At 43.7% G+C, this 24565-nt stretch overlaps 1 protein-coding gene across 3 annotated transcripts in view; it reads right to left on the bottom strand.

Moving 5' to 3' along the window:
* ATF6 (activating transcription factor 6) overlaps positions 1 to 24092 on the bottom strand; it is a 90555-nt gene extending 66463 nt beyond the window's left edge. The window contains exons 1-9 of one of the 3 annotated variants that reach the window (XM_032226359.1): positions 23942 to 24092; positions 15009 to 15085; positions 10543 to 10630; positions 10142 to 10236; positions 8629 to 8755; positions 7278 to 7478; positions 4010 to 4230; positions 1224 to 1409; positions 533 to 624 (exon numbers count right to left, since the gene is read on the bottom strand). In XM_032226359.1, coding sequence (XP_032082250.1) covers positions 533 to 624; positions 1224 to 1409; positions 4010 to 4230; positions 7278 to 7478; positions 8629 to 8755; positions 10142 to 10236; positions 10543 to 10630; positions 15009 to 15085; positions 23942 to 24005 — 1151 coding nt within the window. In that variant the 5' untranslated portion in view covers positions 24006 to 24092. The remainder of the gene's footprint in view (positions 1 to 532; positions 625 to 1223; positions 1410 to 4009; positions 4231 to 7277; positions 7479 to 8628; positions 8756 to 10141; positions 10237 to 10542; positions 10631 to 15008; positions 15086 to 23941) is intronic. The other 2 variants (XM_032226358.1, XM_032226357.1) reach the window with 2 other exon arrangements.
* Positions 24093 to 24565: the final 473 nt, after the last annotated feature.

Below are 24565 nucleotides of genomic sequence, written 5' to 3'. Positions count from 1 at the left end.
TGTCTGGAGAAGCGGGAGCCTGAGCGGCGAGCCATCTTGTCTTACGCCTCGCTTCCTGCGCAGTGCCCGCTTCACCTCCCCTTCTCCAGGCGACCCAAGCGGCTACATTCGGAGTATAAGACGCACCCAGAGTTTCACCCTCTCTTTGGGGGGGAAAGGTGCGTCTTATACTCCGAAAGATATGGTATTTCCAACCTTGCTCGATTCAGACCCTGCAATTCCCAATCTTGTCATATTGTAGACCAGAACACAATACATTTGAAAAATGGAAGAAATATTCTTTGTATATCACAGAATCACTATGTAGAAGATGATTCTAATGCAGTATCCAGAAGGCTCTCTTGAGATCATTGCCATTCTGCTTGCCTGCAAATGTAGTTTCCAGTGGAAGATCGGTAAGTAGTCAGTGTAATCTAGAATTTTAGCAGCTAATCCCAAGAAAGAACTACTGAAGTGAGAATTAAATCGTAAATTCATATTTTGTGCTTATTTTTCAACTACTCCCAAATACATTCTTCCCTATGAACCTTACCTTAGCCGATCATAATTCAGCATTACAAAAGCAAACACCACCATCACACAGATTGCTCTTCTTTTTGGAGGGGAGCCTTTGAGATTCTGATTCTAGAAAGAAAATGGAAAATTAAAGGGAAAAAAAATAATGGTCAACTAACTTCACTTTCAACATTGAAAGGGGCCATAAAGGGGTAGTAGCCTTGCTTAATAATAATAATATCTACCGTTGTTTGTTTTTCTCATCCTTTTGCCAATATTGCAAAAGTTATTTGTGAGCTCAATGAACACGAGAAATTATATCCCTATAAGACCATCACAAAACATACGTGTCTTGATCAATGTTCTAAGGATTGAGCAAATTGGATCAGTGGTCTCCAACTTTGGCAACTTTAAGACTTGTAGACTTCAACTCCCAGAGTTCCTCAGCCAGCGCATGCTGGCTGAGGAACTCTGGGAGTTGAAGTCCACAAGTCTTAAAGTTGCCAAGGTTGGAGACCACTGTATGGGATGACAAGGGTAGCAGGAATTGCTCAAATTATTTTGTTCATGACCATTAAGAGCTACAGGTAATTCCTTTTTAGTAACTGATTCGTTTAGTGACTGCTTGCAGTTACTAAGGTGATACCAGCCCTCACATTTACAAACATTTGCAGGTCTGTAAAGCAAAGGAAACTTGAAATAAAAATGTTCGTAATTAAGGCCCTTACCTCCACTGCCAGCTCATCCAGCTGTCTCTTCAGTGAACCATTCTCTCTTTTCAGATGATCATTTTCTAACAAAGCAGCCTTCAGTCTAGTTTCTAAACCCTGCATATATTCCTTTTTCTTCCTCCGTGATTGACAAGCAGATTCCCGGTTTTTTATCATGCGCTGCTGCCGTTTTAGAACATTCATCTGGGAATAATACAGATGATGCAGGAAAAAACTCTGTTTAAAGCTCAGAAAATTTGCAACGGAACAGAGGCAACACAGGGCAATTGACAACAATACAGGGTTTTATTTTAAAAGGGGGGCAGGGAAGGATGTCATTATATTGAACAAAAACAAGTATACCAAAGAATCCCGTTTCTCTTGTTACTTGAATGTATATAATTTTCTCGAAATCTGATATTCTATATTCAGGTTGTCCTCAACTTATCACCACAATAGCGACCAGAATGTCAGTATAACTGTACTTAATGAGTTTCACACAATTCTATGACCTTTTTTGCTAAGTCGATCACCATGGCCATTAAGTGAATCACAAGCTGTTAAGTGAACATGACTTCTCTTATTAGAAGCCATCTGGGAAGATAGCAAATAGTGATCATGTGACACTAGGATGCTAAAACTGTTGTAAGTAACATGCTGGTTGCAAAGCACCTGATTTTTGACCACATGACCATAGACATGCTGTGACAGTCATAAGTGCAAGGGGCAGTTGTAAATGGTTGTAACCACTGCAGTGCTGTCATAACTTCAGTCACTAAACAAATGGTCATATGTTGAGGACTACTTGTAAAGAGTATTTGACAGTACTTTTTCCAGACACTTAACAGATTTAAGATTATTTTACAAACTTACAATCTTGTCTCATCAAGCAATTAGATATCTTTAAAATTATTTTCGAACTAGCAATTTCTCATATCCATGTGACATTGCACAATAAGACCAGAAGAAATTAGATTTTATTATTGTTAAAAAATACCTAGGAAGCAGCCTGAACACACCACGCTAATAAAATTCAGCTCCAATTATTCCAGGTTTTCCCCCATTCTAAGTATTGAAATGGTGGTAGTGATGCCAGAATAATCTCCCAGGAATGGACAGAGATTAAAGGATAAGGCTGGGTGAGTAGCTCTGGGCCTCACTGAATTCACTCAATAAACCTATTTATTCTACCATCTCTTCCTCTTTTACAGAGTTGCTAAACGCTCCCCTTCCAGGCATACAGTAGTTCCACTGGAGGTTGCTTCATGCATGGCTTAGTTGAGAAAGATTTTTGGTCTCTACACTGATGATGTACTGAAGTGAGTTTTTTACCCAGTTTAACAGGAGTAATTTGCACACATTTTGCTTGTATTGATAATGTGTTAGGCACAGTGTTGATGTAGCTGTTTGGGGGGGGGGGGGGGAAATAAAGCACGGATTATACTCATTTCAGCTTCACTGACCCAATGCTCACCAGATGGTTTGACAAGGCATTTCCTTGGCACTCCATCTGATACTGAAAATAATGCCAAGTTGTAAAAACAGAGCTGATCAGTAGTTTAATTTCTGTTAAAGTGGCAAACTGGTATCTGACTCCTTCAGAGTGTATGATTGAACATTCCCCCTACAATAATAAACATAAAAGCCTTCCAACACACAAAACTAATGTAACAGGATTTCTAGTCCAGTCCAGTCTATCTGGCAGCTTTCACATGTAGTTTACTGACTATCTGAATACAGTCAGCCATATGTAAGTATGTGGGTGCATGGATGCACACAAACACTCTCAGGGGCTAACCCTGGAACTATCTCTACCACCAGAAATAAAAAGGGCAAAGGAGCACCAATTGAAATCTACCCCGAGATCCGGACCCTCCCCAGTCTCCTGGCCTTCCGTAAGTCTGTTAAGACCTGGCTGTTCCGGCAGGCCTGGGGCTGTTGATCTTGACTGAACTTCAGCCCCATTAAAACTGAGTGCATGTTGTGTTTCTGTTTTTAAGTCGCTCTGTCGTGTGTTTTAATCTTTTTTAAAATATTGTTTAAATTGCTTTTATGTAAGCCGCCCGGAGTCCTTCGGGATTGGGCGGCATACAAATCTATTAAAATTGCAAAAATTGCAAAATTGCAAATGTCACCACTTGCCTTCAGCAAATATTACTTCTCTTCAATAGACTCTTTAGTAGAGAAATCTAGAAGATTGCTAGCTCATAGAAAAATGTAAACTGCTGGGAGATGAAATCCCTCTCTGGACACTGCATGTTGCCAATTATGTCATTAGTGGTGTGTTATGACTCAGCAGCAGTCTTCTGTGAGTCTTTTCGGGATGCAAGATTAACAATGCAGCTGGGGCTCGTTAGGGGCGTCTTCTGGGGATAAAAGGACGGATGAGCCACACCCTGGTTGGAGGAGTCAACGTTCATTCGTTCATTCAACATTCATTGATCATCGGTCGTGGTTTGTTTGTGAGAGACACTTGGAGAAGTGATTTGCTTTCTGTAACCCTGATTCAAGGAGACACTTGGAGAAGTGAATTGCTTTGTAAGAGTTTTGTTTTGCATTCTGTTATCTTCTTGTCAGAGACTTTATTTATGTTTATTTTTGGGCTCGTAGCCAGTCAGAGCCGAGGACTGATAAAGTTCTTTCCTTTTAAGTTTGTCTGCCTGTCGTCTGTTAACGAGCGAAGAAGGGGGGACAGAACAGTGGTGTGTGGCTAAAATATTTTGGGGGGCCTGAAAGCAGATCTGCAGCAAATAAGCTTTCCAGGTGGATGGGCTAATTATAAACAGAAGCTGGGAAGAACTTACATCCATGTTTGTGTTTGAGGAAGTGGCGTGAAGAACCGGCTTAACGTCTGTTAGGTTCCCACTGGTCAAACTCTTTCCTACTGATTGTGGTAAAACCCTAATGGTGTGACCTGTTAATGGTTTTACTCCACCACTAACAGCAATGGCTGGATTTGAAGCCGGAAGGATTCCAGACGTCTGAAGGTGAACCACAGCAGGCTGAGGAAGCATTAGTGGCTGACCTAAGACAGGAACAAAAAGTTTTGGTATAGTGATTTGGTGCTTATCAAAAATGTTAATTTCAATGCATACTATGTTTTGCCTCATGATAGCTGTGTACAAAGAAGACAAAATATTGCTTTACTTTATAGAGCGAAACATATATAGGCCTAAAACATTTCTATCCTAGGCATCCAGTAATTTTTGAAGAATTCAAATATGTTGCTTTTAGTCATACCTAAAGGCTTCATTTGCACACTGAAGATTCCTTCATTTCATTTCATTTCATTTATTAAATTTATAGGCCGCCCAATCCCGTAGGACTCCGGGCGGCTTACAATGAAAGAAGAAAAAAAGAAAACCAAAATAAGTAAAAAATAGTTTAAAATACACAATACACATACGTTCTAATCGGGGCTGGACCTTAACACTAAGGTCAACAGCCCCAGGCCTGCCGGAACAGCCAGGTTTTAACGGCTTTCCTGAAGGCCATGAGAGTGGGTAAGGTCCAGACCTCTGGGGGTAGCTGATTCCACAGGGTCGGAGCAGCCACAGAGAAGGCTCTCCTCAAAGGGCCCGCCAGCCGACACTGACCGGCTGACGGTATCCGAAGGATGCCCACCCTGTGGGATCTTATTGGCCGTTGGGAGGTGTATGGCAGTAAGCGGTCTCGCAGATAGGCTGGTCCTAAGCCATGTAGGGCTTTAAAGGTAATAACCAACACCTTGAATTGCATCCGGAGACCAATTGGCAGCCAGTGCAGCTCGCGGAGGACAGGTGTAATATGGGTGTATCTCAGTACACCCAATATCGCTTGCGCGGCTGCATTCTGGACTAGCTGTAGTCTCCGAACGCTATTTAAATACCATACATTAAAGCATATCATATATCACTTGCTACTTTTGAGGCTGTAATTAGATTTTAAAATGGTTGCTATGTGTGGCACATGAATTATATAGTTAAAAGAGCAGATTAGGCAGAGGCCACGTCTACAGCATCAATCCAAGCTACCAACAACTACCAACAACTCACACGTGACCCGACAAAAGCGCGCACGACAAAAGCGCGTTGCTAAAACCGCGACGTCATCACCGCGATGTCATCACCACGGCGACAACAGCGCGGCGACAGAAGGGCACTTTACAACAGCGCGGCGACAGAAAGCCGATTTAGGTTAAGGTAAGGGTTAGGGTTAGGGTTAGGGTTAGGTTTAGGGTTAGATTTAGGGTTAGGGTTAGCGTTATGTTTAGGGTTAGGGTTAGCTTTTGAATGCTAGTAAAAGCATTTTGCTGAGCGCTTCGGAAGGCGCGGATTTGCCCTCCGTGGTTATGTCGGCGTGGAAAAGGGCTTCGCGGTTTTGTCGGTGAACCCAACTCACATAATCTCTTCATAAAATATCCACAAATTGTTCATAAGCAACGCATCTGGGACAGAAATGCTTATTAACCAATGTGCTATAAGTAAACAAAAATTGAAAATTATATACTGCTTTTGAATATTAGCTTATTTATATTCTGTAGGTGAGTTTCTACTCATTTTCCAAAGGAGACAAGATCATGCAGATTGCCCAGGACTGGTTAATGGCCAGCCATTCCACTTCCAATGTTAATTTTGATATATTTACAACAGAAAGATATAATGAATATAATGATATAAGATATAATGAATCCTTCTCATCTTTCCTATAATCTTCTATTATTGGTATCTTATGATTATAATGAGCCACAGTGGCACAGTGGTTAGAGTGCAGTATTGTAGGCTACCCCTGCTGACTGCCGGCTGACTGGAATTTGGCAGTTCAAATCTCACCATCAAGGTTGACTCAGCCTTCCATCCTTCTGAGGTGGGTAAAATGAGAACCCAGATTGTTGGGGGCAATATGCTGACTCTGTAAACCGCTTAGAGAGAGCTGCAAGGCACTGTAAAGTGGTATATAAGTCTAAGTGCTATTGTTATTATATTACTTTGTTATTTGTATGTACCCTGAGAGCTTATGCCCCAGAGACAAATTCCTTGTGAAAATAAAAAAGGCTTTAAAGAACAGCAATCACATATTCCTATACTTAAGTAAAATAAAATAAAAATCCTTTCCCAATGTTTTAATTAAAAACCCTCGATTTCTTGCTAATACAGGCAGCCCTCGCTTACTCAACGCAATTGGGATCCCCGATTATAAAGTGAAAACTCAAGTGACTATGCCCAATTTATGATGGCAGTTGGATAGTTGTGATTGTTAAGTGAATCACCATGGGTCATTAAGTGCAACATCATTTAACTGTAACTTGCAAGTTGCTGCTGGCTTCTCCTACTTTGCTTATCACAAGCTTATCACAAGTGAGGGTTGCAAATGGTGATCATGCGGCTATGGGATGTCGCTATCGTTATAAATATGTGCCAGTTGCCAAACACCCAAATCACAATCACATGAGTCCTGGGCACTGTGACATCTGCAACTTCAAGAGTCAGTTGTGTCTCATTATTCAGTGCCATTGTCACTGAATGAGCAATTGGTAAGCAATTTAAAGCAATTCTACATTAAAAAATACCGTGGCACGACAAAACCGCACTCGTCAAAATAGCGGTGATAAAACCGCGTCGCTAAAGCCGCGACGTCATCACCGTGCGTCATCACCGCCGCGACAACAGCGCGGCGACAGAAGGGCGCTTTAAACAGCGCGGCGGCAGAAAGCCAATTTAAATTAAGGTAAGGGTTAGGATTAGGTTTAGGGGTTTGCTTTAGGGGTTTGCTTTAGGGTTAGGGTTAGGTTTAGGGTTAGGTTTAGGGTTAGGTTTAGGGTGCTGAGTGCTTCGGAAGGCGCGGATTTGCCCTCCGCGATTATGTCATCGTGGTAGGGTCCCGTTTTTCCTTAGCGCTTTGAACGGCGCGGATTTGCCCTCCGCACTTATGTCGGCGCGAATAAGGGCTTCGCGGTTTTGTGGTGGAACCAAAAAATACTTAGCAATCCTCTCTTAGGCAACTGCAGTGTCTGCATATTACACATTCAACATCACTGGCTAAATTCCGACAACAGACCTGGCATGGATCCCATTGCAACCTTAACCCATATACCTTTTGGAGGTGCTGGCTGAATTGTAACCACTGGCTGCTGCTTAGGCAGGGTCAGGAGTGCGGGAAGAGCTGGAATGACAATGGCTTTTGCCTGGTGACTAGGCTGAGTTTCACAGAAGGCTCCCAACAGAGGCTTGGGCTGAATTAATGGTTTTGAGGCTGCTCGATTACTTCGTTTCAGGGTCATTGACAATCCATTTGCTGTAGAAGAGAATTTGAAGTAGTTTGTTTTTAAAAAGCGTTATATTTCTCCTCATGCAATTGTCTGCAGTTCAATAGAAATAGCAGCTCTGACAACAAGAGGAACTTTGTTAAATGAAGCGAATTGTACAACATAACCTGAGATCAAACCTGCCTTTGAAGATTAGACATTTTACTTATTTGTAATATATGGGCTGGTTCAAATATATCAGCTGGAATCAGACAAAATAAAGCCTGGCATTTGCACACTCCCTTCTCTTCCTTCCATGCAATAACTCTGTTGGCTTTTAATTTGTTCAAAACTCCGTTCATTCTTAACATAAATTAGAAAAAGATGATATAAATTTCATCACTGGCCAGCTTGAAATAAGTGGCACATCATTTATTAAACAGAGCTTTCAAGCACAGTCTCTAGTTTAAATGGAAAGATAAACCAAGACCAGAAAGGAATAGCAAATTAAGTTTAATTGTACAAGAAAAAAGCTAAGCATATAAAGACAGGTTTTCTTTTATATCCTTTCTTGCTTGTGTACTTAGCATAACATTATAGTCTTATCAGCCTAGTGGTTCTATACACTTGAAAATAAATGAATAGCCATAACTACAATAACTATTTCTTATTATGTTTTAGCTGTAGAAGATGCTGATATATCACTGCACACCTGTGTTTAAAAATTACAAGCAAGTAAGGAAGACACTACAGAAAGAAAAGTGGCAAACACCTAATTATCCTCAACCACCTCAACACTACTTGTATATATTTTAATATATTTTAATATATTTACTCAACAGTGTGGCAGCACTGTTTAATTGAGCTAATTAATTAAAAGTGCCAATATATTAGGCTGCAAGTTTCTGAATCACACACATTATTTGTAAATAATGTGAACAAGAGGGATTATGTCTTTATGGTGAAGTATCTTTTCTATAATAATGCCACCTATTATTTGAGCATACATAATCTAAAAACCAGGGAATGATTCTCAGGAGCTATTTTGTGCATATGCTAATGTACTTAAGATCTACGCAAACAAATGAAAACATCTCCTGGATATTTAACTGAGTGAAAGACACAATTCTTAGGTATTCTTACTAATTTAAATCACTGTTATTACTCCCATATTGGAAAATGGGCAAATAAAAATTATACCTGAACAACGCGTAGTTTTAGGTGGGGACTTCTCAGTTTGCTCTGGCAGTAATGATGATTTGGAGCTGTGTTTGTCATATAACGATGCAGTGGATAAGTGAGAATTAGTGCCAAACTCCACACCTTCCTGGCAAGGTTTTAAAAAATTGCAAACAGTGTAATTCTTCTTGTTACAACAAAGAAGCAAAAGACAAATACACACTGGTAGAACTATTTTTCCCCAATTATAGTTTAGTCACAGTGCATTTAAAACACTTTTTGCATAACATAGGCGACCTCAAAAATTCTAAACCAGACCAAGAAATCATTTTCATTTCCATTCAAAACTCCATTCAAAACTGCAGCTCCACACCTATGGAGATTCTCAAAAATCTCAAAAATTTTCTGTTTTTTTCTTTGAAGACTTTGCAACTTTGCAACTTTAATAAGATTTGTATGCCGCTCATCCCTAGGGACTCTGGGCGGCTCACAACAAAAGTAAAAACATAAAAATATTAAAAATACAATTATTTAAAATAAAATCATCCATTCAATCACGTGGGACTGGATTTTTGAGAACCGAGGTGGCGCAGTGGGTAGAGTGCAGTACTGCAGGCCACTTCAGCTGACTGTTATCTGCAGTTCAGCTGTTCAAATCTCACCGGCTCAAGGTTGACTCAGCCTTCCATCCTTCCGAGGTGGGTAAAATGAGGACCCAGATTGTGGGGGCGATATGCTGACTCTGTAAACCGCTTAGAGAGGGCTGAAAGCCCTATGAAGCGGTATATAAGTCTAACTGCTATTGCTATTGCTATTTAATCAACAGCCCCAGGCCTGCCGGAACAGCCAGGTCTTGGTCGCTTTACGAAAGGCCGGGAGAGTGGTAAGGGTCTGGATCTCTGCGGGTAGCTTGTTCCATAAGGCCGGCGCAGCTACAGAGAAGGCCCTCCCTCGGGGAGCCGCCAGCCGGCATTGTCCGGTCGACGGCACCCGGAGGAGGCCCAACCTGTGTGATCTTATTGGTCGTTGGGAGGTAAATGGCAGGAGGCGGTCTCTCAGGTAGAAGACATTTCGCTTCTCATCCAAAAAACTTCTTAAGCTCTGGCTGGATGGTGGGGAATGAGATGCATGCATGTCCACCAACTACCACAGAAGCTGATCGGATGGATAAAAGAACACGGCAGAAACACAGAATTAAGGAGATGTGGAATGTGTTTGAGGCCATAAACTTGCAGATCTAATGGATTGTCTCAGTTTCCAGATTTGGCAAATTTATCTTCAGACTCTCTCACTCACTGGCGAGTCTCTTAACCTTGGATTTCAAAACTGGCACTTTACTCTTTGTATCATTCCTACTCAATGCTAATTGGTTCCCGAATACTTTCAAAGAACCCGGTGCCAGGAATAAAGGAAAAGTTAACCAGCAATGCAATTGATTCTTTGCATCTGGATTAGTTGATGACAATAAAGATTATTTTGAATATTGGTTAAATATTACCTCATTGCATCTAACTAGCCCAAATAAATTACTTACAGGTACATGTTGTACTGGAGAGTCCACAGGTAAAGGAGAAGGAACTGAATCTGTTGAAGCAGTTGGTGAGAGAGGTTCTGCTTTGCACTCTATATCTATATTTTTAATAGAAAGAATTAAAGAAAATTAACAGATTCTTCTCAAGGAGGATGGCATCCAAAGCAGAGGTGGTATTCAGCCAATTCTGACAGGTTCTGGAGAACATGTAGCAGAAATTTTGAGTAGTTAGGAGAACTGGCATATAGGCTGGCAACTAATTTTTTCCCCCTAGTTTAACTGCTCTTGATAAGTAGCTATAAGTAGTAATTTCCCTCTCCTAGCTTAAGTTCTTTGAGGAAAAGGATATGAGTTATACAATTCTACAACTGCTTACTGTAATAAACAACTCAATTGGAAATTACCTGATGGGGTCTGCTTCATAATATCCCATGCATCTGAATCCCAAGACATCAAATCTAAATCAAAGTCAAGATCACCAAGGTTGCTTTCCTATAAAAGATAGTAAGCAAAGTTATGGAAAGAACTGAAGTGGTCAGCTGCAAAAGAATTATGTATTGCTTTGCTTTATCAAATTAGCTCCTCAAAGGTACACTGAAAATAAAGGATAAAAATACCAGGCTGCTATCAAGAAATCAATTTTACTATCTTCTCACTTTTGTTTCTTGCTTTTAGAATACTGAAACAATATGCTTTATATATCAAACACAAACAAGCCATGCCTTCCAGGACTCAGCCTAATAGCTACAGAATGTTTACCAAGATAATATTTGACGTTGTAATCTTTCATGGCAGTACATATGTTCTCTTTTATTTTTCACCAGCATTCAGTAAGGTAGTACAAATGGGAAACTTTGAACCATTAACGTTGCATAATCCCCCATAAAACACTACCTTAATAATCCACAGTACTGGTATTTAATTTACTATGTTACTGATATGTAAGTATTTAAAAAACTCAGCAATTATTAAATACAAATTGCTTACACTACAGAAATGTTTTACTATTTTATTTACTGTCCTTTACATATCTGTTAGTATAAGTAGAATTCACATATCAACATATCAATATGCTTTTCCTATCTCTTGTTTGAAATTTTAAAATTAAAATTTCAAAAAGCTTTTTAATTTTAAGAACAAGTTTAAGTTTCATACAGAGTCAAAAGAAATCATCTCAGCCATGACAACACTATAACCCTATCTTATAAATTAATATTTCATTTTCTCTCAATTCCCAATAATCAGATGCTTTAACCAATTCCAAGTCCGTGACCCAACAATTGCGCGATAGATATATGCGCGCCGACAAAATAGCGCCGATTTAAACGTAAAGTCAAAATCGCGCCCACAAATTCGCGACGTCAAAAGCGCGATGACAAAAGCGCGATGACAAACATAATAAAATCGAAAAATCTTTAGGGTTAGGGTTAGGGTTGTAACGTACGTATACGTGTCCCACTATGTTAAAGGTCCAGCACACTCACTGGGCTGTCTATGGTTTGTTGATGACGCGATTTTGTCAGCATGCATTTGTCGGCGCGCATTTGTCGAAAATCAATTAGCAATTTTGACAGCACTTATTTGTCCATCGCGGTTTTGTTGGTGAACCTTCCAAGTCCATATTTTAATATGGAAACAATCAGCATTTCAGGAATTACTGCAAAATGGGTTTTGCCTGACTACTCGCTTTCCAATGAAATACAAATTTAATATCATACATTAATAATGCAAGAGAAAGAGACAGTAAGAAATCTTTTTAAATATCTAATACAGGTTGTCCTTGACTTACAACAATTAGCTTAATGATCATTCAATGGCACTGGAAAAAGTGACTTACAATCGCTTGCAACCATCATGGTCATGCGATCAGAATTCAAACGCTTGGCAATCAGCATGTATTTATTACAGTTGTAGCATCCCAGGTTCTATGATTGCCATCTGTGACCTTCACAATAGACTTCTGACAAAGTCAATGAGGGAACCACATTTGCTTAACAACTGTGTGTTCTGCTTAACAACCACATGACTCATTGAATAACTGCGGCAAAAAGGTCTCAAGATTCAGGTGCAACTCACTTAATGACCAGGAAGTTTAGCAACAGAAATTCCAGTCCCAACTGTGGTTTCAAGTCAAGGACTATTTGTACACATAAATACTTGTAAATAAATAAATGAAACATTCAGAATGCAAAAACAGGAAATGCATGTATTATGATCTGAAAGCAAACTGTTGAAAGTGCAAGTATGAAAAGTAGTCACAAGCCAATTTTAGAGAGTTACTATGCTTTCTGATGTAAATACATTTAATTGGCTCCTCTACAACCTACGCCCTTTGATTCTTTAAAGCTTGCTAAATAGTAAGAGATTGGACAGCCATTTGTCTGAAATGGTCTAGGGCAGGGGTCCCCAACCTGTAGCCCACAGCCCTCTGTCAGGCAGTGGCATAATCGCCACTGGGCCGTGTGAGTGGCTGGCCGGTGCGCGCAACCCACTCATGCATTGCCACAAGCGTCATGGGAGGTCACAGCGCTATTCACACAATTGTCGTCATGGCCCCACTCATGTGAGCATTGCGACTGGCGGTCACAGCCAGTCAGCCAGCTCCCCTCACTCCATCTCTACACACACTCTAGTGGCCGCCCATTAAACTCTGTCTGTGTTTACATTCTGAATATCTCTGCGCTAATCCTAGCCATAGAATCATAGCACCCTTATGGCCGGGGGGAAAAAAAGGGTCAGACAGGCTGGTCCCCATGCCAGAACCCACCACAAACTCAGAATGGGATGCCCGACTATGAGAGATCGCAGAAGCTCCTCAGATAGCCTATGAATTTAGACAACATTCGCTGAGGGCAGAACATACAGCAGGGGTGGGTTCATCAGAGCCGGCTGGCTCAACCGGACCAAGGGGACAACTTGGAGCGGAAGCTGCAGCCAGTTGACCGCCTGGCGGTGGAGCGGAGCATCCTGGGGAAAGACCTCTTCTCCCCCAGGGTGATAAGGACTATCCAGGCCGCCCGCAGGCCCTCCACAGAGCGCATCTATGGCTCCACGTGGCGGGCCTTTGACTCTTGGTGCAACTCCCGGGGGTTCAACCCCATCCAGGCCTCGGTGCCTCAGGTTCTGGACTTCCTCCAGGCGGGCCTGGATAGAGGGGTAGCTCCTAACACAATTAGGAGACAGGTCTCAGCCATCTCATCAGTTCTCCTGTGTGGCAGAAATCAGAGCCTGACACACCACCCCATGGTCAGGCAATTCCTTAAGGGGGCCTCCAACCTCAGACCACCTACGGTACACAGGTACCCTTCCTGGGATTTACACAGGGTATTGGACGCTCTAACGGGCGCCCCATTTGAGCCATTACAAACAGTTTCCCTTAAGTTCCTGACCCTGAAGGTGGCTTTCCTGGTGGCCATCACTTCCGCCAGGCGGATATCCGAACTACAGGCACTGTCCACCAGGGAGGATCTCTGTGTCTTCCACCAAGATAGGGTGGTGTTACGGCTGGATCCATCCTTCATTCCCAAGGTGTGCTCCTGCTTCCATCGAGCCCAGGAACTGATTTTGCCCATCTTCTGTCCAGACCCTTCTCACCCATTGGAGAGGAAGTGGCACTCTCTGGACGTTAGGAGGGCTCTGAGGGTTTACCTCAGGAGAACCAGACCAAACAGGAAATCCGAAGCCCTGTTTGTCTCCTTCCAACCAGGATCCCTGGGTAATAAGGTAACTTCCACCACTATCGGCAGGTGGCCGTGAACCTGCATTGCCACTGCTTACCAATCGCAGGGGTTACAGACACCAAATCATATCACAGCCCACTCCACACGGAGTGCAGCCACATCCACGGCCTGGGCCACACAAGCATCCCTGGCCGAAATCTGCAGGGCAGCCACGTGGGCTTCCCCCTCTCCCTTTGTTAGGAACTATAAGTTGGACTCCTTTGCCTCGGCAGAGGCCTCGTTCGGCCGCAGGGGGTTGCAGGCGGTTCACAGGGCTGGACCCATGCCTCAACAGGCCTGAGTGGGGGACATATGGCCTCAGGGATCTCCCTCCCTAGGGACGTGCAGGCTTTGGTACGTCCCATTCTGGATACTCCTCCCCCCTCACTATGGAGAAAGGGCGTTGGTACTTACCTGATACGCCTCTTCTCATAGTGGGGGGAGGAGTATCCAGTCCCTCCCTGACTATGTTTGGACAACTAAGTGTTATGTTCATTGTTTATATTGTTATTTAATTATTGATGTTGCAGACAATAAAAGCAAAAAAAAAAAAACTGAATCAAGAGTCTGGAGCGAATGATGCAACGAGTCGGAGAGAGCTCTTCGTCATAAAACTGGGCAGGCTCACTTCCAGGGGGCGGAGCCCAAAGAGCTTATCTGACTCAAACCAATCACGAGAGGATACACAGCCAGTCAGGCCGCCAATCCAGAAAGGTCTAAGGTCTCCTGCTTGAGCAGGGGGTTGGACTAGAAGCCCTCCAAATTCCCTATTATTTAAATAGCCGGATTGTTTCACATTTCTTATGTTAAATCTACAGCAAGTTCCCCCTGCTGCTAATCAGAAAAATTAAGATAGGCTTGTTTTACAGCATTCTTGTGATTAGTGACATCTGAAATTCAGGAAGATCATAAAACAATTTTATAGCACCAAGACTGGTACAGTTCATTTGTTGATCTTTCTATCATTTATTTCTCTCCACCTATTAAATATGGCCATTTTCTGTTCTATTTTCTTTTCTATGGTTGAACAAAATCCTAAATCCCTTGACATAAAATTCTTTGCAGCATTTTATTGGATTGAAAAGAATAAAAACCAGGATATGTACACAGTATAAAATAATTAAGGTTAATAATGCTTTCTTCTTACTCACATAGGTTTCATTCTCAACATCTAGTTGAAGTTCATCTTCTCCTAAGAGATCACCAATTTCACTGAAGAGAAGAGATTCTAGGATTTAAATAAACACATAAGGTATGAAAAACACACAAAATAATTCAGGCCTTCCTCATTTCCTAAAAATAAGGTACAGACCATTCCACTGGGCAAAATTCTACAATGGTATCAAAACAAAGAAGGAGAACATAATTTTATTGTATGTTATTTCAAATTATTTTCATTCCAAGATTCAGTATTTTTAAAATATATAAATGCACATTTACCTTTCAGGAAATTGGCTCTTTTCCAAATTAGGTGGTTGTTTATTTACATATATAGCTACCTCTTCGAGCATCTTGCATTTTAGATGGTTTATTAAAATAATAAACCTAAATTGTAAAGCTTCAATAACAAAGTTATAACAGTTAATAACAAATTAATAATTATGTACAGACATAAATATGCACACATTTTTATACCCCCCCCATGCCCCCCACCCCAAAGTTTTCCGGAAAAAGTGCATTTACCAGGATGTTGCCAGCAAAACATCCAATTTTTGGTCCCCTCCTGATAGATGAGAACTCTTAATAGTTACTCTCTAGCCATGTGGGATAGATAGATAGATAGAGACTATCTGAGACAGATGATATTTTAAATAACAAGGCCCTAAGCACTGAGGGCTTTAAAGGTAGCAACCATTATACTGAATTGCACTCACAAACACACTGGCAACCAATTATAATAATAGCGCATCATTACAAAACCAAGACTGGTGAACAAACATGCTAATTCTTGCGTTCTGGAGCAGCTGAAGTTTCCAGGTGGTCTGTAAGGACACCATTAAGGAGATCAAATTACAGAAATCTAATGAGGAATATCCTGTTTCAGATAAGGTCACAGGTGGCCTACCAGCCCCAGCTGGGCAAAGCCCCTGCTGATCACATGGTTTTTCAGAGCTGTGAATGAAACTACAAGTTCAAAGGACCACAACCCTTTCAAGAGTCAAAGATGATATAATTCTGGAACCATAAAGTTCTTCAATTAAGAGTCACTCCGTGACCCGTCAAAACCGCGCTCGACTAAGCCGCATTAAACCGCGTCGCTGATGTCATCAACAGGGTGACAACAGCCAGTGTGGAGAAAGAAGGGCGCTTTAAATAGCGCTTTGAAAGCAAGCCGATTCAACTTAAGGTAAGGGTTAGGATTAGGGTTAGGGTTAGGGTTAGGGTTAGGATTAGGGTTAGGGTTAGGTTAAGGGTTAGGATTAGGTTTAGGGTTAGGTTAAGCGTTAGGTTTAGGGTTAGGTTTAGGGTTAGGTTAAGGGTTAGGTTTAGGGTTAGGTTTAGGGTTAGGTTTAGGATTAGGTTTAGGGGGGGTTAGGTTTAGGGGTTAATTTTAGGTTTAGGGTTTACAGCGTGCTTCTGTCTCCGCGCTGTTGTCGCCCTGTTGATGACGTCAGCGACTCGGTTTAGTCGGGCGCGGTTTTGTGGTGGAACTGAGTCACTCTGTCTTCTTTGAGTCAAGTGCCAGCCTGCCTTTCCCCATTCAGTTCCTGAAAAGTCTCCAGGCCCTGAGACAGGACATCTGTTGCATTTTTCACTGGGTTGAGATTGGAGAGTAGAAAGCATATCATCAGCATCCCAGTGGATAACCTCCCCTGGTTGTTTCATATTCAGTGATGCTTAAAAGTTTCTGAACCCTTTTAGAATTTATCAGTATTCCTGCATAAATATGACCTAAAGTGTGATCTGTTTTCCACAACAAGTCCTTAAACTAAATAAAGAGAATCCAGGTAAACCAATAAGTTAAAAAACATTATAGATCTTCTTTTATTTCTTGAGGAATATGATCCAAAGCGTCCTATTCGTGCATAGCAAAAGTATGTGAACCTTTCCTTTAGAATTGGCGTGTTCTCTTTCGGCAGCAATAAATGCAGCTAAACATTTTCAATAATGTTGATCAATTCCAAATTCCAGTTTGGGGAAAATTTAGCCCATTCTTCTTTATAGAACAGTTTCAACTCAGGAATGTTGGTGAGATTCTTTGCATGGTTTCAAGTCTTTCTATAACATTTTATAGGATTAGGGTCTGTTTTATGTCTGTTCTCAGCGTAATCAATAACTGAGAAGGCGACTGGTTGCAACAGAACTATTTATTAACTCCAGCACAAGTAGAACAGAACGAACCAACAACCCCTGTCTGACAGCTATTTATATCAGAGCTGTCAGACGGGGAACCAATGGGAAAACTGTATTTTTTCCACCAGCTGGCAGGCGCGTCACAACCAATCAGGGCTCTTCCTGTCTTTCTTGGCAGCCGCCGGTCGTATCTCCGAGGACACAACACTCCTTCCCCCCGGACTGCGCAAGCGTAATCTTGTAGATAAGCCGGCCTTCAGCACATGCACTGGGACCACCTTAAAACAGGTGTATCCGCCGCCAGGGGAGAAGTGCCATGTCTATTAGGAGGACGAATACATTGACAGGAGGCCCATCCCCTGCCGAGATTGCAATGGGAATCGCTCTTTCGGCTTCAACAAATTCAGGAACATCTTGCCGGCAGGCGGCGTCAGGGTTGTCAATGGAGGTTGGTCTGGTCTGCAGGCTAGGGGGCCTCCTCTGTAGCGCGGTGGAGCAGTTGATTTACATGACGGGGGCTAATGTCTCCCATCAGTGAGTTGGACCCTATAAGAACAGGGCCCAGTTATCTGGGTAATGCAGCCTGGCAGCCATTTGGGCTTACCCGCAAAATTCTGGGTGAATACCCCCTCCCCACAACAAATGCACTGGGGCATCTAAGTGGAGGAAACTATAAGAAGAATAGGTAGGATGGAGTCTGTCCAATGTAGTACATAGCTGGCGGCCCATTAGAACCTTGCCGAAAGTTGGGCAAGGCATGGAATGCTGAGCCCTAAGGTATGTTGTAATCTTGACAGACCAGGGCAATGGTCCCATGCGGCTTAAGGACCTCCTTAGCCAAGCACACAGCGCATTCGGCCAACCCATTTCCAGCCGGGTGAAAGGGAGGTACCAATGCATGGTGTATGCCGAGGCTTGCCAAGTAAGTCTGGAAGGCATCGGACGTAAATTGTGGACCACTGTCAGACACTAAAATGTCTGGCAACCCATGGGTCGTAAAAAGACTGTCTAATACTGCAATGGTCGTCCCGGACGTGGTACTGTGCGTGGGAAAATGTTCGACCCATTTTGGCAGGGCATCCACTACAATGAAAATAGCAATAGCAATAGCAGTTAGACTTATGTACCGCTTCATAGGGCTTTCAGCCCTCTCTAAGCGGTTTACAGAGTCAGCATATTGCCCCAACAACAATCCGGGTCCTCATTTTACCCACCTCGGAAGGATGGAAGGCTGAGTCAACCCTGAGCCGGTGAGATTAGAACAGCCGAACTGCAGTCAGCTGAAGTAGCCTGCAGTGCTACATTTAACCACTGCCCCACCTCGGCTCTCTGACCAGAAAAAGGTCTGGCCCGTAATGGGGCCCATGAAGTCAACATGTAGTTGACTCCACTGAGCCATGGGTACATCCCAATCCCTGGGCGGAACGGCAGGAGGGGCTGGCCAAACCCTCTGGCAAGGGGAGCACAATTGCACCCATCTTGTGATGTCGCTATCCATGGAGGGCCACCAGACATAGCTGCGGCCAAGGGCCTTCATGCGCACTATGCCTGGATGGCCCTCATGGAGACGGAGCAAAATGGGCCGTCGCAATGTTGTCGGAACCACGACACGAGAGCCCCATAGCAAACACCCTTGCATGACAGACAATTCCTCCCGTCGGTTGTAGTAGGGAAGGAATTGAGGGTCCCTAGGCCCTGGTGGCCAACCCCTGTGTACTGAGTCCAAGATCCCGGAGAGGACAGGGTCCTTCAGTGAGTATTGGGCGATGTTGGTAGCAGACAAGGGGAGGTTGAGTTCATCAATTAAAAAGATGGAATTCGAGGGTGCAGGGTCGGAGACTAAAAGGGGCAGCGGGCAGTGGCTTAGGGCATCTGCATGCCCCATGTGTTTCCCAGGTCGATGGACCAAAGTATAGGAGTATGCGGACAGAAATTCGGCCCACTGTGACATGCACGGGGAAGTTATAGGCGGAGTGGGTCGATTCCCAGCTAAAATCCCTAGCAGTGGCTTATGGTCCGTCAGCAATTGGAAAGGACGGCCATACAAGTAATGATGAAAACGTTTTACTCCCGCCACGGCTACTAGGGTCTCTTTATCAAGCTGACTATAATTTTGTTCAGCCTTTGATGAAGTGCGGGAGTGAAAGGCTATAGGAGCCTCTGTCCCGTCAGGGTAGGAATGGCTCAACACAGCCCCAACCCCGAAAGGGGAGGCATCGCAAGCAAGAACTAGGGGAAGTTTTTCATTATATTGGACAAGGACAGGTGCGGAAGTTAATATTTTTTTGACAGCTGCGAGCACATGCGCCTCGCAGCTGGTCCAGGTCCACTGAGCGGAACTATCCAGCAACCGATGGAGCAGCTCTGCCACTGATGACTTATGAGGAACGAAAGTGGAGTAAAAGTTTAAAAGGCCCAAGAAGGCCTGCAATTCGGTCCTATTGGAGCACCGGAGCTGAGGTGATAGCCTCCACCTTCGCAGGGGTGGGGTGAATGCCATGTTGATTGATCAAAAATCCCAGAAATTCCACCGAGGGCACCCCTAACTGACATTTAGAGTGCTTAAGTTTGAGGCTGGAGTCCTGATCTGCCATATGCAGTGGACATCGTCGAAATAAGGAATGATACCGGGAATGCCATGGAGCAGGCGCTCCATCAAGCTTTGGAAAAGGCCCGGGGCCACATTAACCCCAACTGTAGATGCCGACATTTAAAAGCACCGCGGTGTGTGACGATAGTCTGCACAGCTACGGTTTCATCGTCAACTGACAGTTGCTGGTAGGCTTGTGCCAGATCCAGCTTGGCAAACACCTTACCTTGGCCCAGGGAATGCAAGACGTGTTGCACGACTGGCATAGGGTAGGGGTGAGCCTGCAAAACCTTATTCAAAGTCGATTTATAGTCCGTGCAGATCCTTATTGTGCCATCGGACTTAAGGGAAATCACGATAGGATTCTCCCACTTCGAGTGGTCTACAGGCTCCAAAACCCCTTGCTCCAGTAGTTTGTTTACTTCTGCAGCAACTTTTTCCTTTAAAGCAATCTGAACCCTACGCGCTTTAAGGCAAACGGGTGCCACCTGTGGGTCAAGGTTGAGGGAAATAGGGGTGCCCTTGTATGTGCCTAGAGATGGGTCAAAAACATCGGCGAATTCCTGCAGCAAAGAGTTGAATTCATTCCCCAGTAGGGTTGAATGAATGCCAGAATTGGAGACCCCTAACACTCAGAACCAATCAAGCCCCAGTAGGGACGCTAGAGGGTTCTGTACTACAATGAGAGGCAGATGCCCCCTGAAATGGCCATACTGGACAAGGAACTGGCCGCAGCCTAAAATGGGGATAGGATTGCCCTGATAGTCTCTCAAGCGGCAGTGGGTAGGCAACAGCTGCTGGCGGAGACGCGGTAGAAGGCGGTGTAATGTGTCCCAGGACATGATAGATTTTGCCGAGCCAGTATCCAGTTCCATGGTGCAGGGCTGGCCCTCCAAAGAGAGCTTAATGTGAATCTTACCACGACCCCCAAGCAGGGTAGAAGCAGAGTCAATAGCCCACTCAGAACGGTCATCTTCATGGTTTCCGATGGCAAAACAGCTCTGCAGTCTGCTGCCAGACTTAAAATTACTGAGGTGATTAGAAACAGCGGAACTGGTGGAACGGTTGTCAGGGGCTCCGGTACGGCAGACCGATGCTATATGTCCCTTCTTTCCGCACTGGCGGCAGATGGCTGACTTAAATTTGCAGGTGGAGCACAAGTGTTTTCCACCACAACTTAAACACCCTCTCCAGTCCTTTTGTGAGGCGGCGCCTCTGTAGTTAAGTAATTTGAGGCGGCGATGGCGAGGTCCACCTCAGAATCAAGGTCATCAGTCCTGCCTTGGTGGTGGACCGAGGAAGCCAGTGAGGGAACAGTAGCAGCCAGTTGGTAACGGTGAATTTCTGAGGTAGATTTCTCAGCCATCTCCGAGGCACACGCCTCATCCACAGCAATTTTCAAGGTGAGCTCTGACCGAGCTAGAAGCCTCCACTTTGGATGCATGTCTTTGAGGCCATAGATAAATTGCTCAAGAAGTGCCTCATCCAAGTCCCCAATTTCACAATGGATAGTGGCAGCTCTGAGGGAGGTAATGTAATGGCTGATGGACTCTCCCTCAGCCTGGGTACATTTGCGAAACAACTGCCTATGAGCGAATTGGGAGGGAGTAGGGGCATAGTGTGCCTTCAATTTAGTCAGTAATAAGTCCTAAGGTATCGTGTGGACCGGAGTCGGGGCGGCTAGGGCCTGAGCCATCGCGAACATGTCGGGACCGCAGTAACTGAGGAAAACTCCTCTTTTCCTCTCAAGGGAGAGACCGGTTAGATCGTGAGCTTGAAGAAAACACTCAAAACATTCAAGGAAAGCATCCCAGGATTCTGCCTCAGGGCAGAATTCGCCAAATACATTTGTGGTGGCCATAGTCGGAAAAATCTGCGGGTTCGAGGAAGACACCTTCATCGCCAGTTTTATGTCTGTTGTCAGTGTAATCAATAACTGAGGAGGTGACTGGTTGCAGCAGAACTATTTATTAACTCCAACACAAGTAGAACAGAACAAACCAACAACCCTCATCTGACAGCTATTTATCTCAGAGCTGTCAGACGGGGAACCAATGGGAAAGCTGTATTTTTCCCGCCAGCCAGAAGGCGCATCACAACCAATCAGGGCTCTTCCTGTCTTTCTTGGCAGCCACCGGTTGTATCTCCGAGAACACAAGAGTCTAGACATTGATTTGACCTATGTTTAAGCACTGCTCTAACATGGCACTAGAGGAATCAGCAGAATGTTCAGCCATGCTTCCTGCATAGCACCAGTGCTGCAAAAGAGACTCTTGAGTGCAGGGGTGTCAAACCCTCGGCGTCAAGACAGCATCACGTGACATATCAGGACTTTCCCCTTTGCGAAACCCAGCATGAGTGTGGCCAGCATGTGACACCTCCAGTCCATGGCCCACAAGTTTGACAGCCCTGCTCTAGCGGTTTTGTATCTTCCAGGGAGTAGCTGTGTTTCGAAGGACAGGGAAAGAAATAATGGAAGACAGAATGAGGCTTTTCATTTTGCTAAGATTAGACTTTTAGACTTTCCATCTGGACCCAGCTGCTCTGCTTACTAGGCAAGATGATCTAGGGGGCAGGACAAAAATATCTACCAAGAGAAAGCAATCAGATTTCACCCAGCACAAATGGAATTACTATTCTCTTATCTTTCTTTTGAATGATTAAAACTTGATCCATATTGATCTTGAGCTTGATCCATAAGGTCACCAATTTAAAACTTGAACTACCAACTCATAGAAAATTGAGAAATATTGAAAATTCATACAGGATCACAAATCTTTAAGCACCACTGCTGATGTATGCAACAATGTGACACTGTGAACTAGATTACTTTTCAAGCACTGGTCTTACATCAGCCCATGAGATGATACTGTAGCATATTTGCATGTGGTATTGTATTAGAATTCCAACATGTTATTGCAAATTTCCTAATAATTTTAATTTGGATACACCAAGTTAAATAAACTACAGAAACTCAAAGACTAGGAATTATTTGTTTATTTGTTTGTTTGTTTGTACATTCAATACACTATCGTCAAAAAACATAATATATTGAAGATGTCTAACCCTCGGGGAAAGTAAAGTTAGAGAAGTATCTGGTTCAGACATCATGGAATGTTTTATCACTTCCACCACTTACAGTAGACACACAGAAGGTATTTTGTTTGTAATTAAACAAAGTTAGATTTTTGCACAATCTATAAAAGGAATCATAAGCTACTTGTGGACAATTGTAACAGGGGTGCAATACTGTCAACATTTTTCTCTCCTGCAATTTCCCCATTTTAAAGCACATTCTCCCCCAAGAAGGGCAACAAGGCCATCAGTTAGATATTGTATATGCTCTCCCCGCACCCCCATTTCTCTTTCTCCTCTCAACTGCATTTGTAAGAAAATAAAATCTGAGGGCAGAAACTATCAAGGCTTTTAATGACTCTACACACTGTTCCAAAGAATCTTTCAGGTTGGAGAACAGAGCGTAAAAAACATCAATCAAGTTAATAAATAATACATGCTCTGGCTCAAACAACAGTTAGGTCCCAACCTTATTAAAGTTACATAGCGTGCTTACAACAGAAGGCTCTCTTTGGAAGAAAAAAACAGGAAATCCACGAGCCTCTGTCACAAATGTCTTTTAACAAGTTTCTTTTCCTCCAGGAATAAACGTCAACATAGCAATAAAAGCAATACCTGCCCTATAAGATGACAGAGACACAGGCAATAGGAAATAATCCTAAACCAGTGTTTCTCAACCTTGGCAACTTGAAGATGTCCGGACTTCAACTCCCAGAATTCCCCAGCCAGCATTCGCTGGCTGGGGAATTCTGGGAGTTGAAGTCCAGACATCTTCAAGTTGCTAAGGTTGAGAAACACTGTCCTAAACACTTAAATCACGGCGAGAGAGGGAGACGAAAACCGGCGGAAAGGAAGACGCCTAGATAAACCTGGCCATGTCCCTCTCTGTCTCCTCGGGTGATGATCGGAAGAGCCAAAGACGAAGCTCCCCCTGAGAGAGCTTAAGAAGGGGAAACAACTAGAAGAAGCGAGGGGCAAACCAGCCCCACATGGGTGGGGGGGGCTGTCACTGAATCTCTTCTGCCCGGGGCAATCTCCCACACACACACACGCCATTACTGCCGACGGTGACCAAGTACGGCTTGATGTTGCCGCCGAGCTCTCCCCTCCCACGGCCGTCCTTACCCCATTCGAGACTGGGCTCTCCGGAGGGCCAGCCGGCGACAGACGCCGTCATCGCAGCCGACATCTCCGTCTTCCGGGACCGCACACCAAGCTCGTGAGGTACGTAAAAGTATATACACTCATCCTACTCGCAATCCCCGCCCCTCGACTACGGGGGCCGCCAAGGACCAAAATCCTTAGAACAACGTTCGGCTTCTCCCTTATTTTGACCTCGCAATCTCTCTCTCTCTCGATTCCCCTGCGGAAGACAGCGGCAGCGATGAAGCTGGGAGGCATCTCTGTATAAATAACGTTGCCTGCGTAAACTTTTTTTCACGCTTTTTAAAAGACAGGCTGGGGACTTTTTTCAAAGAACTTAACCGAATTTGCAGCCTTGTAGATTTCAGTTTTTAAAGTTTTTGTTCTGTTTTGGGCTTGAGCCAGTCTTGATTGTGGAATCCGTGGTACTCTCTGTTGCTTGCTTGAAGACGCTTCATCATTAGCCAACTGGTTAACATCGCCGGCGCATCAATGATTCCCTGCAGTTTTCTTGGCAAGATTTTAGCTGTGGTTTGCTGTTGCTAAATGCCGATACATTTGGAACAATCCTACTTAAGAGGCTGTTACAGGTAGTAGTGGTACCCG

This window comes from Thamnophis elegans, chromosome 11, assembly GCF_009769535.1.
Source record: "Thamnophis elegans isolate rThaEle1 chromosome 11, rThaEle1.pri, whole genome shotgun sequence".
NCBI lineage: Eukaryota > Metazoa > Chordata > Lepidosauria > Squamata > Colubridae > Thamnophis > Thamnophis elegans.
The sequence above is the reverse complement of the archived record's forward strand: the minus strand, read 5'-3'. Positions and strand labels throughout refer to the sequence as shown.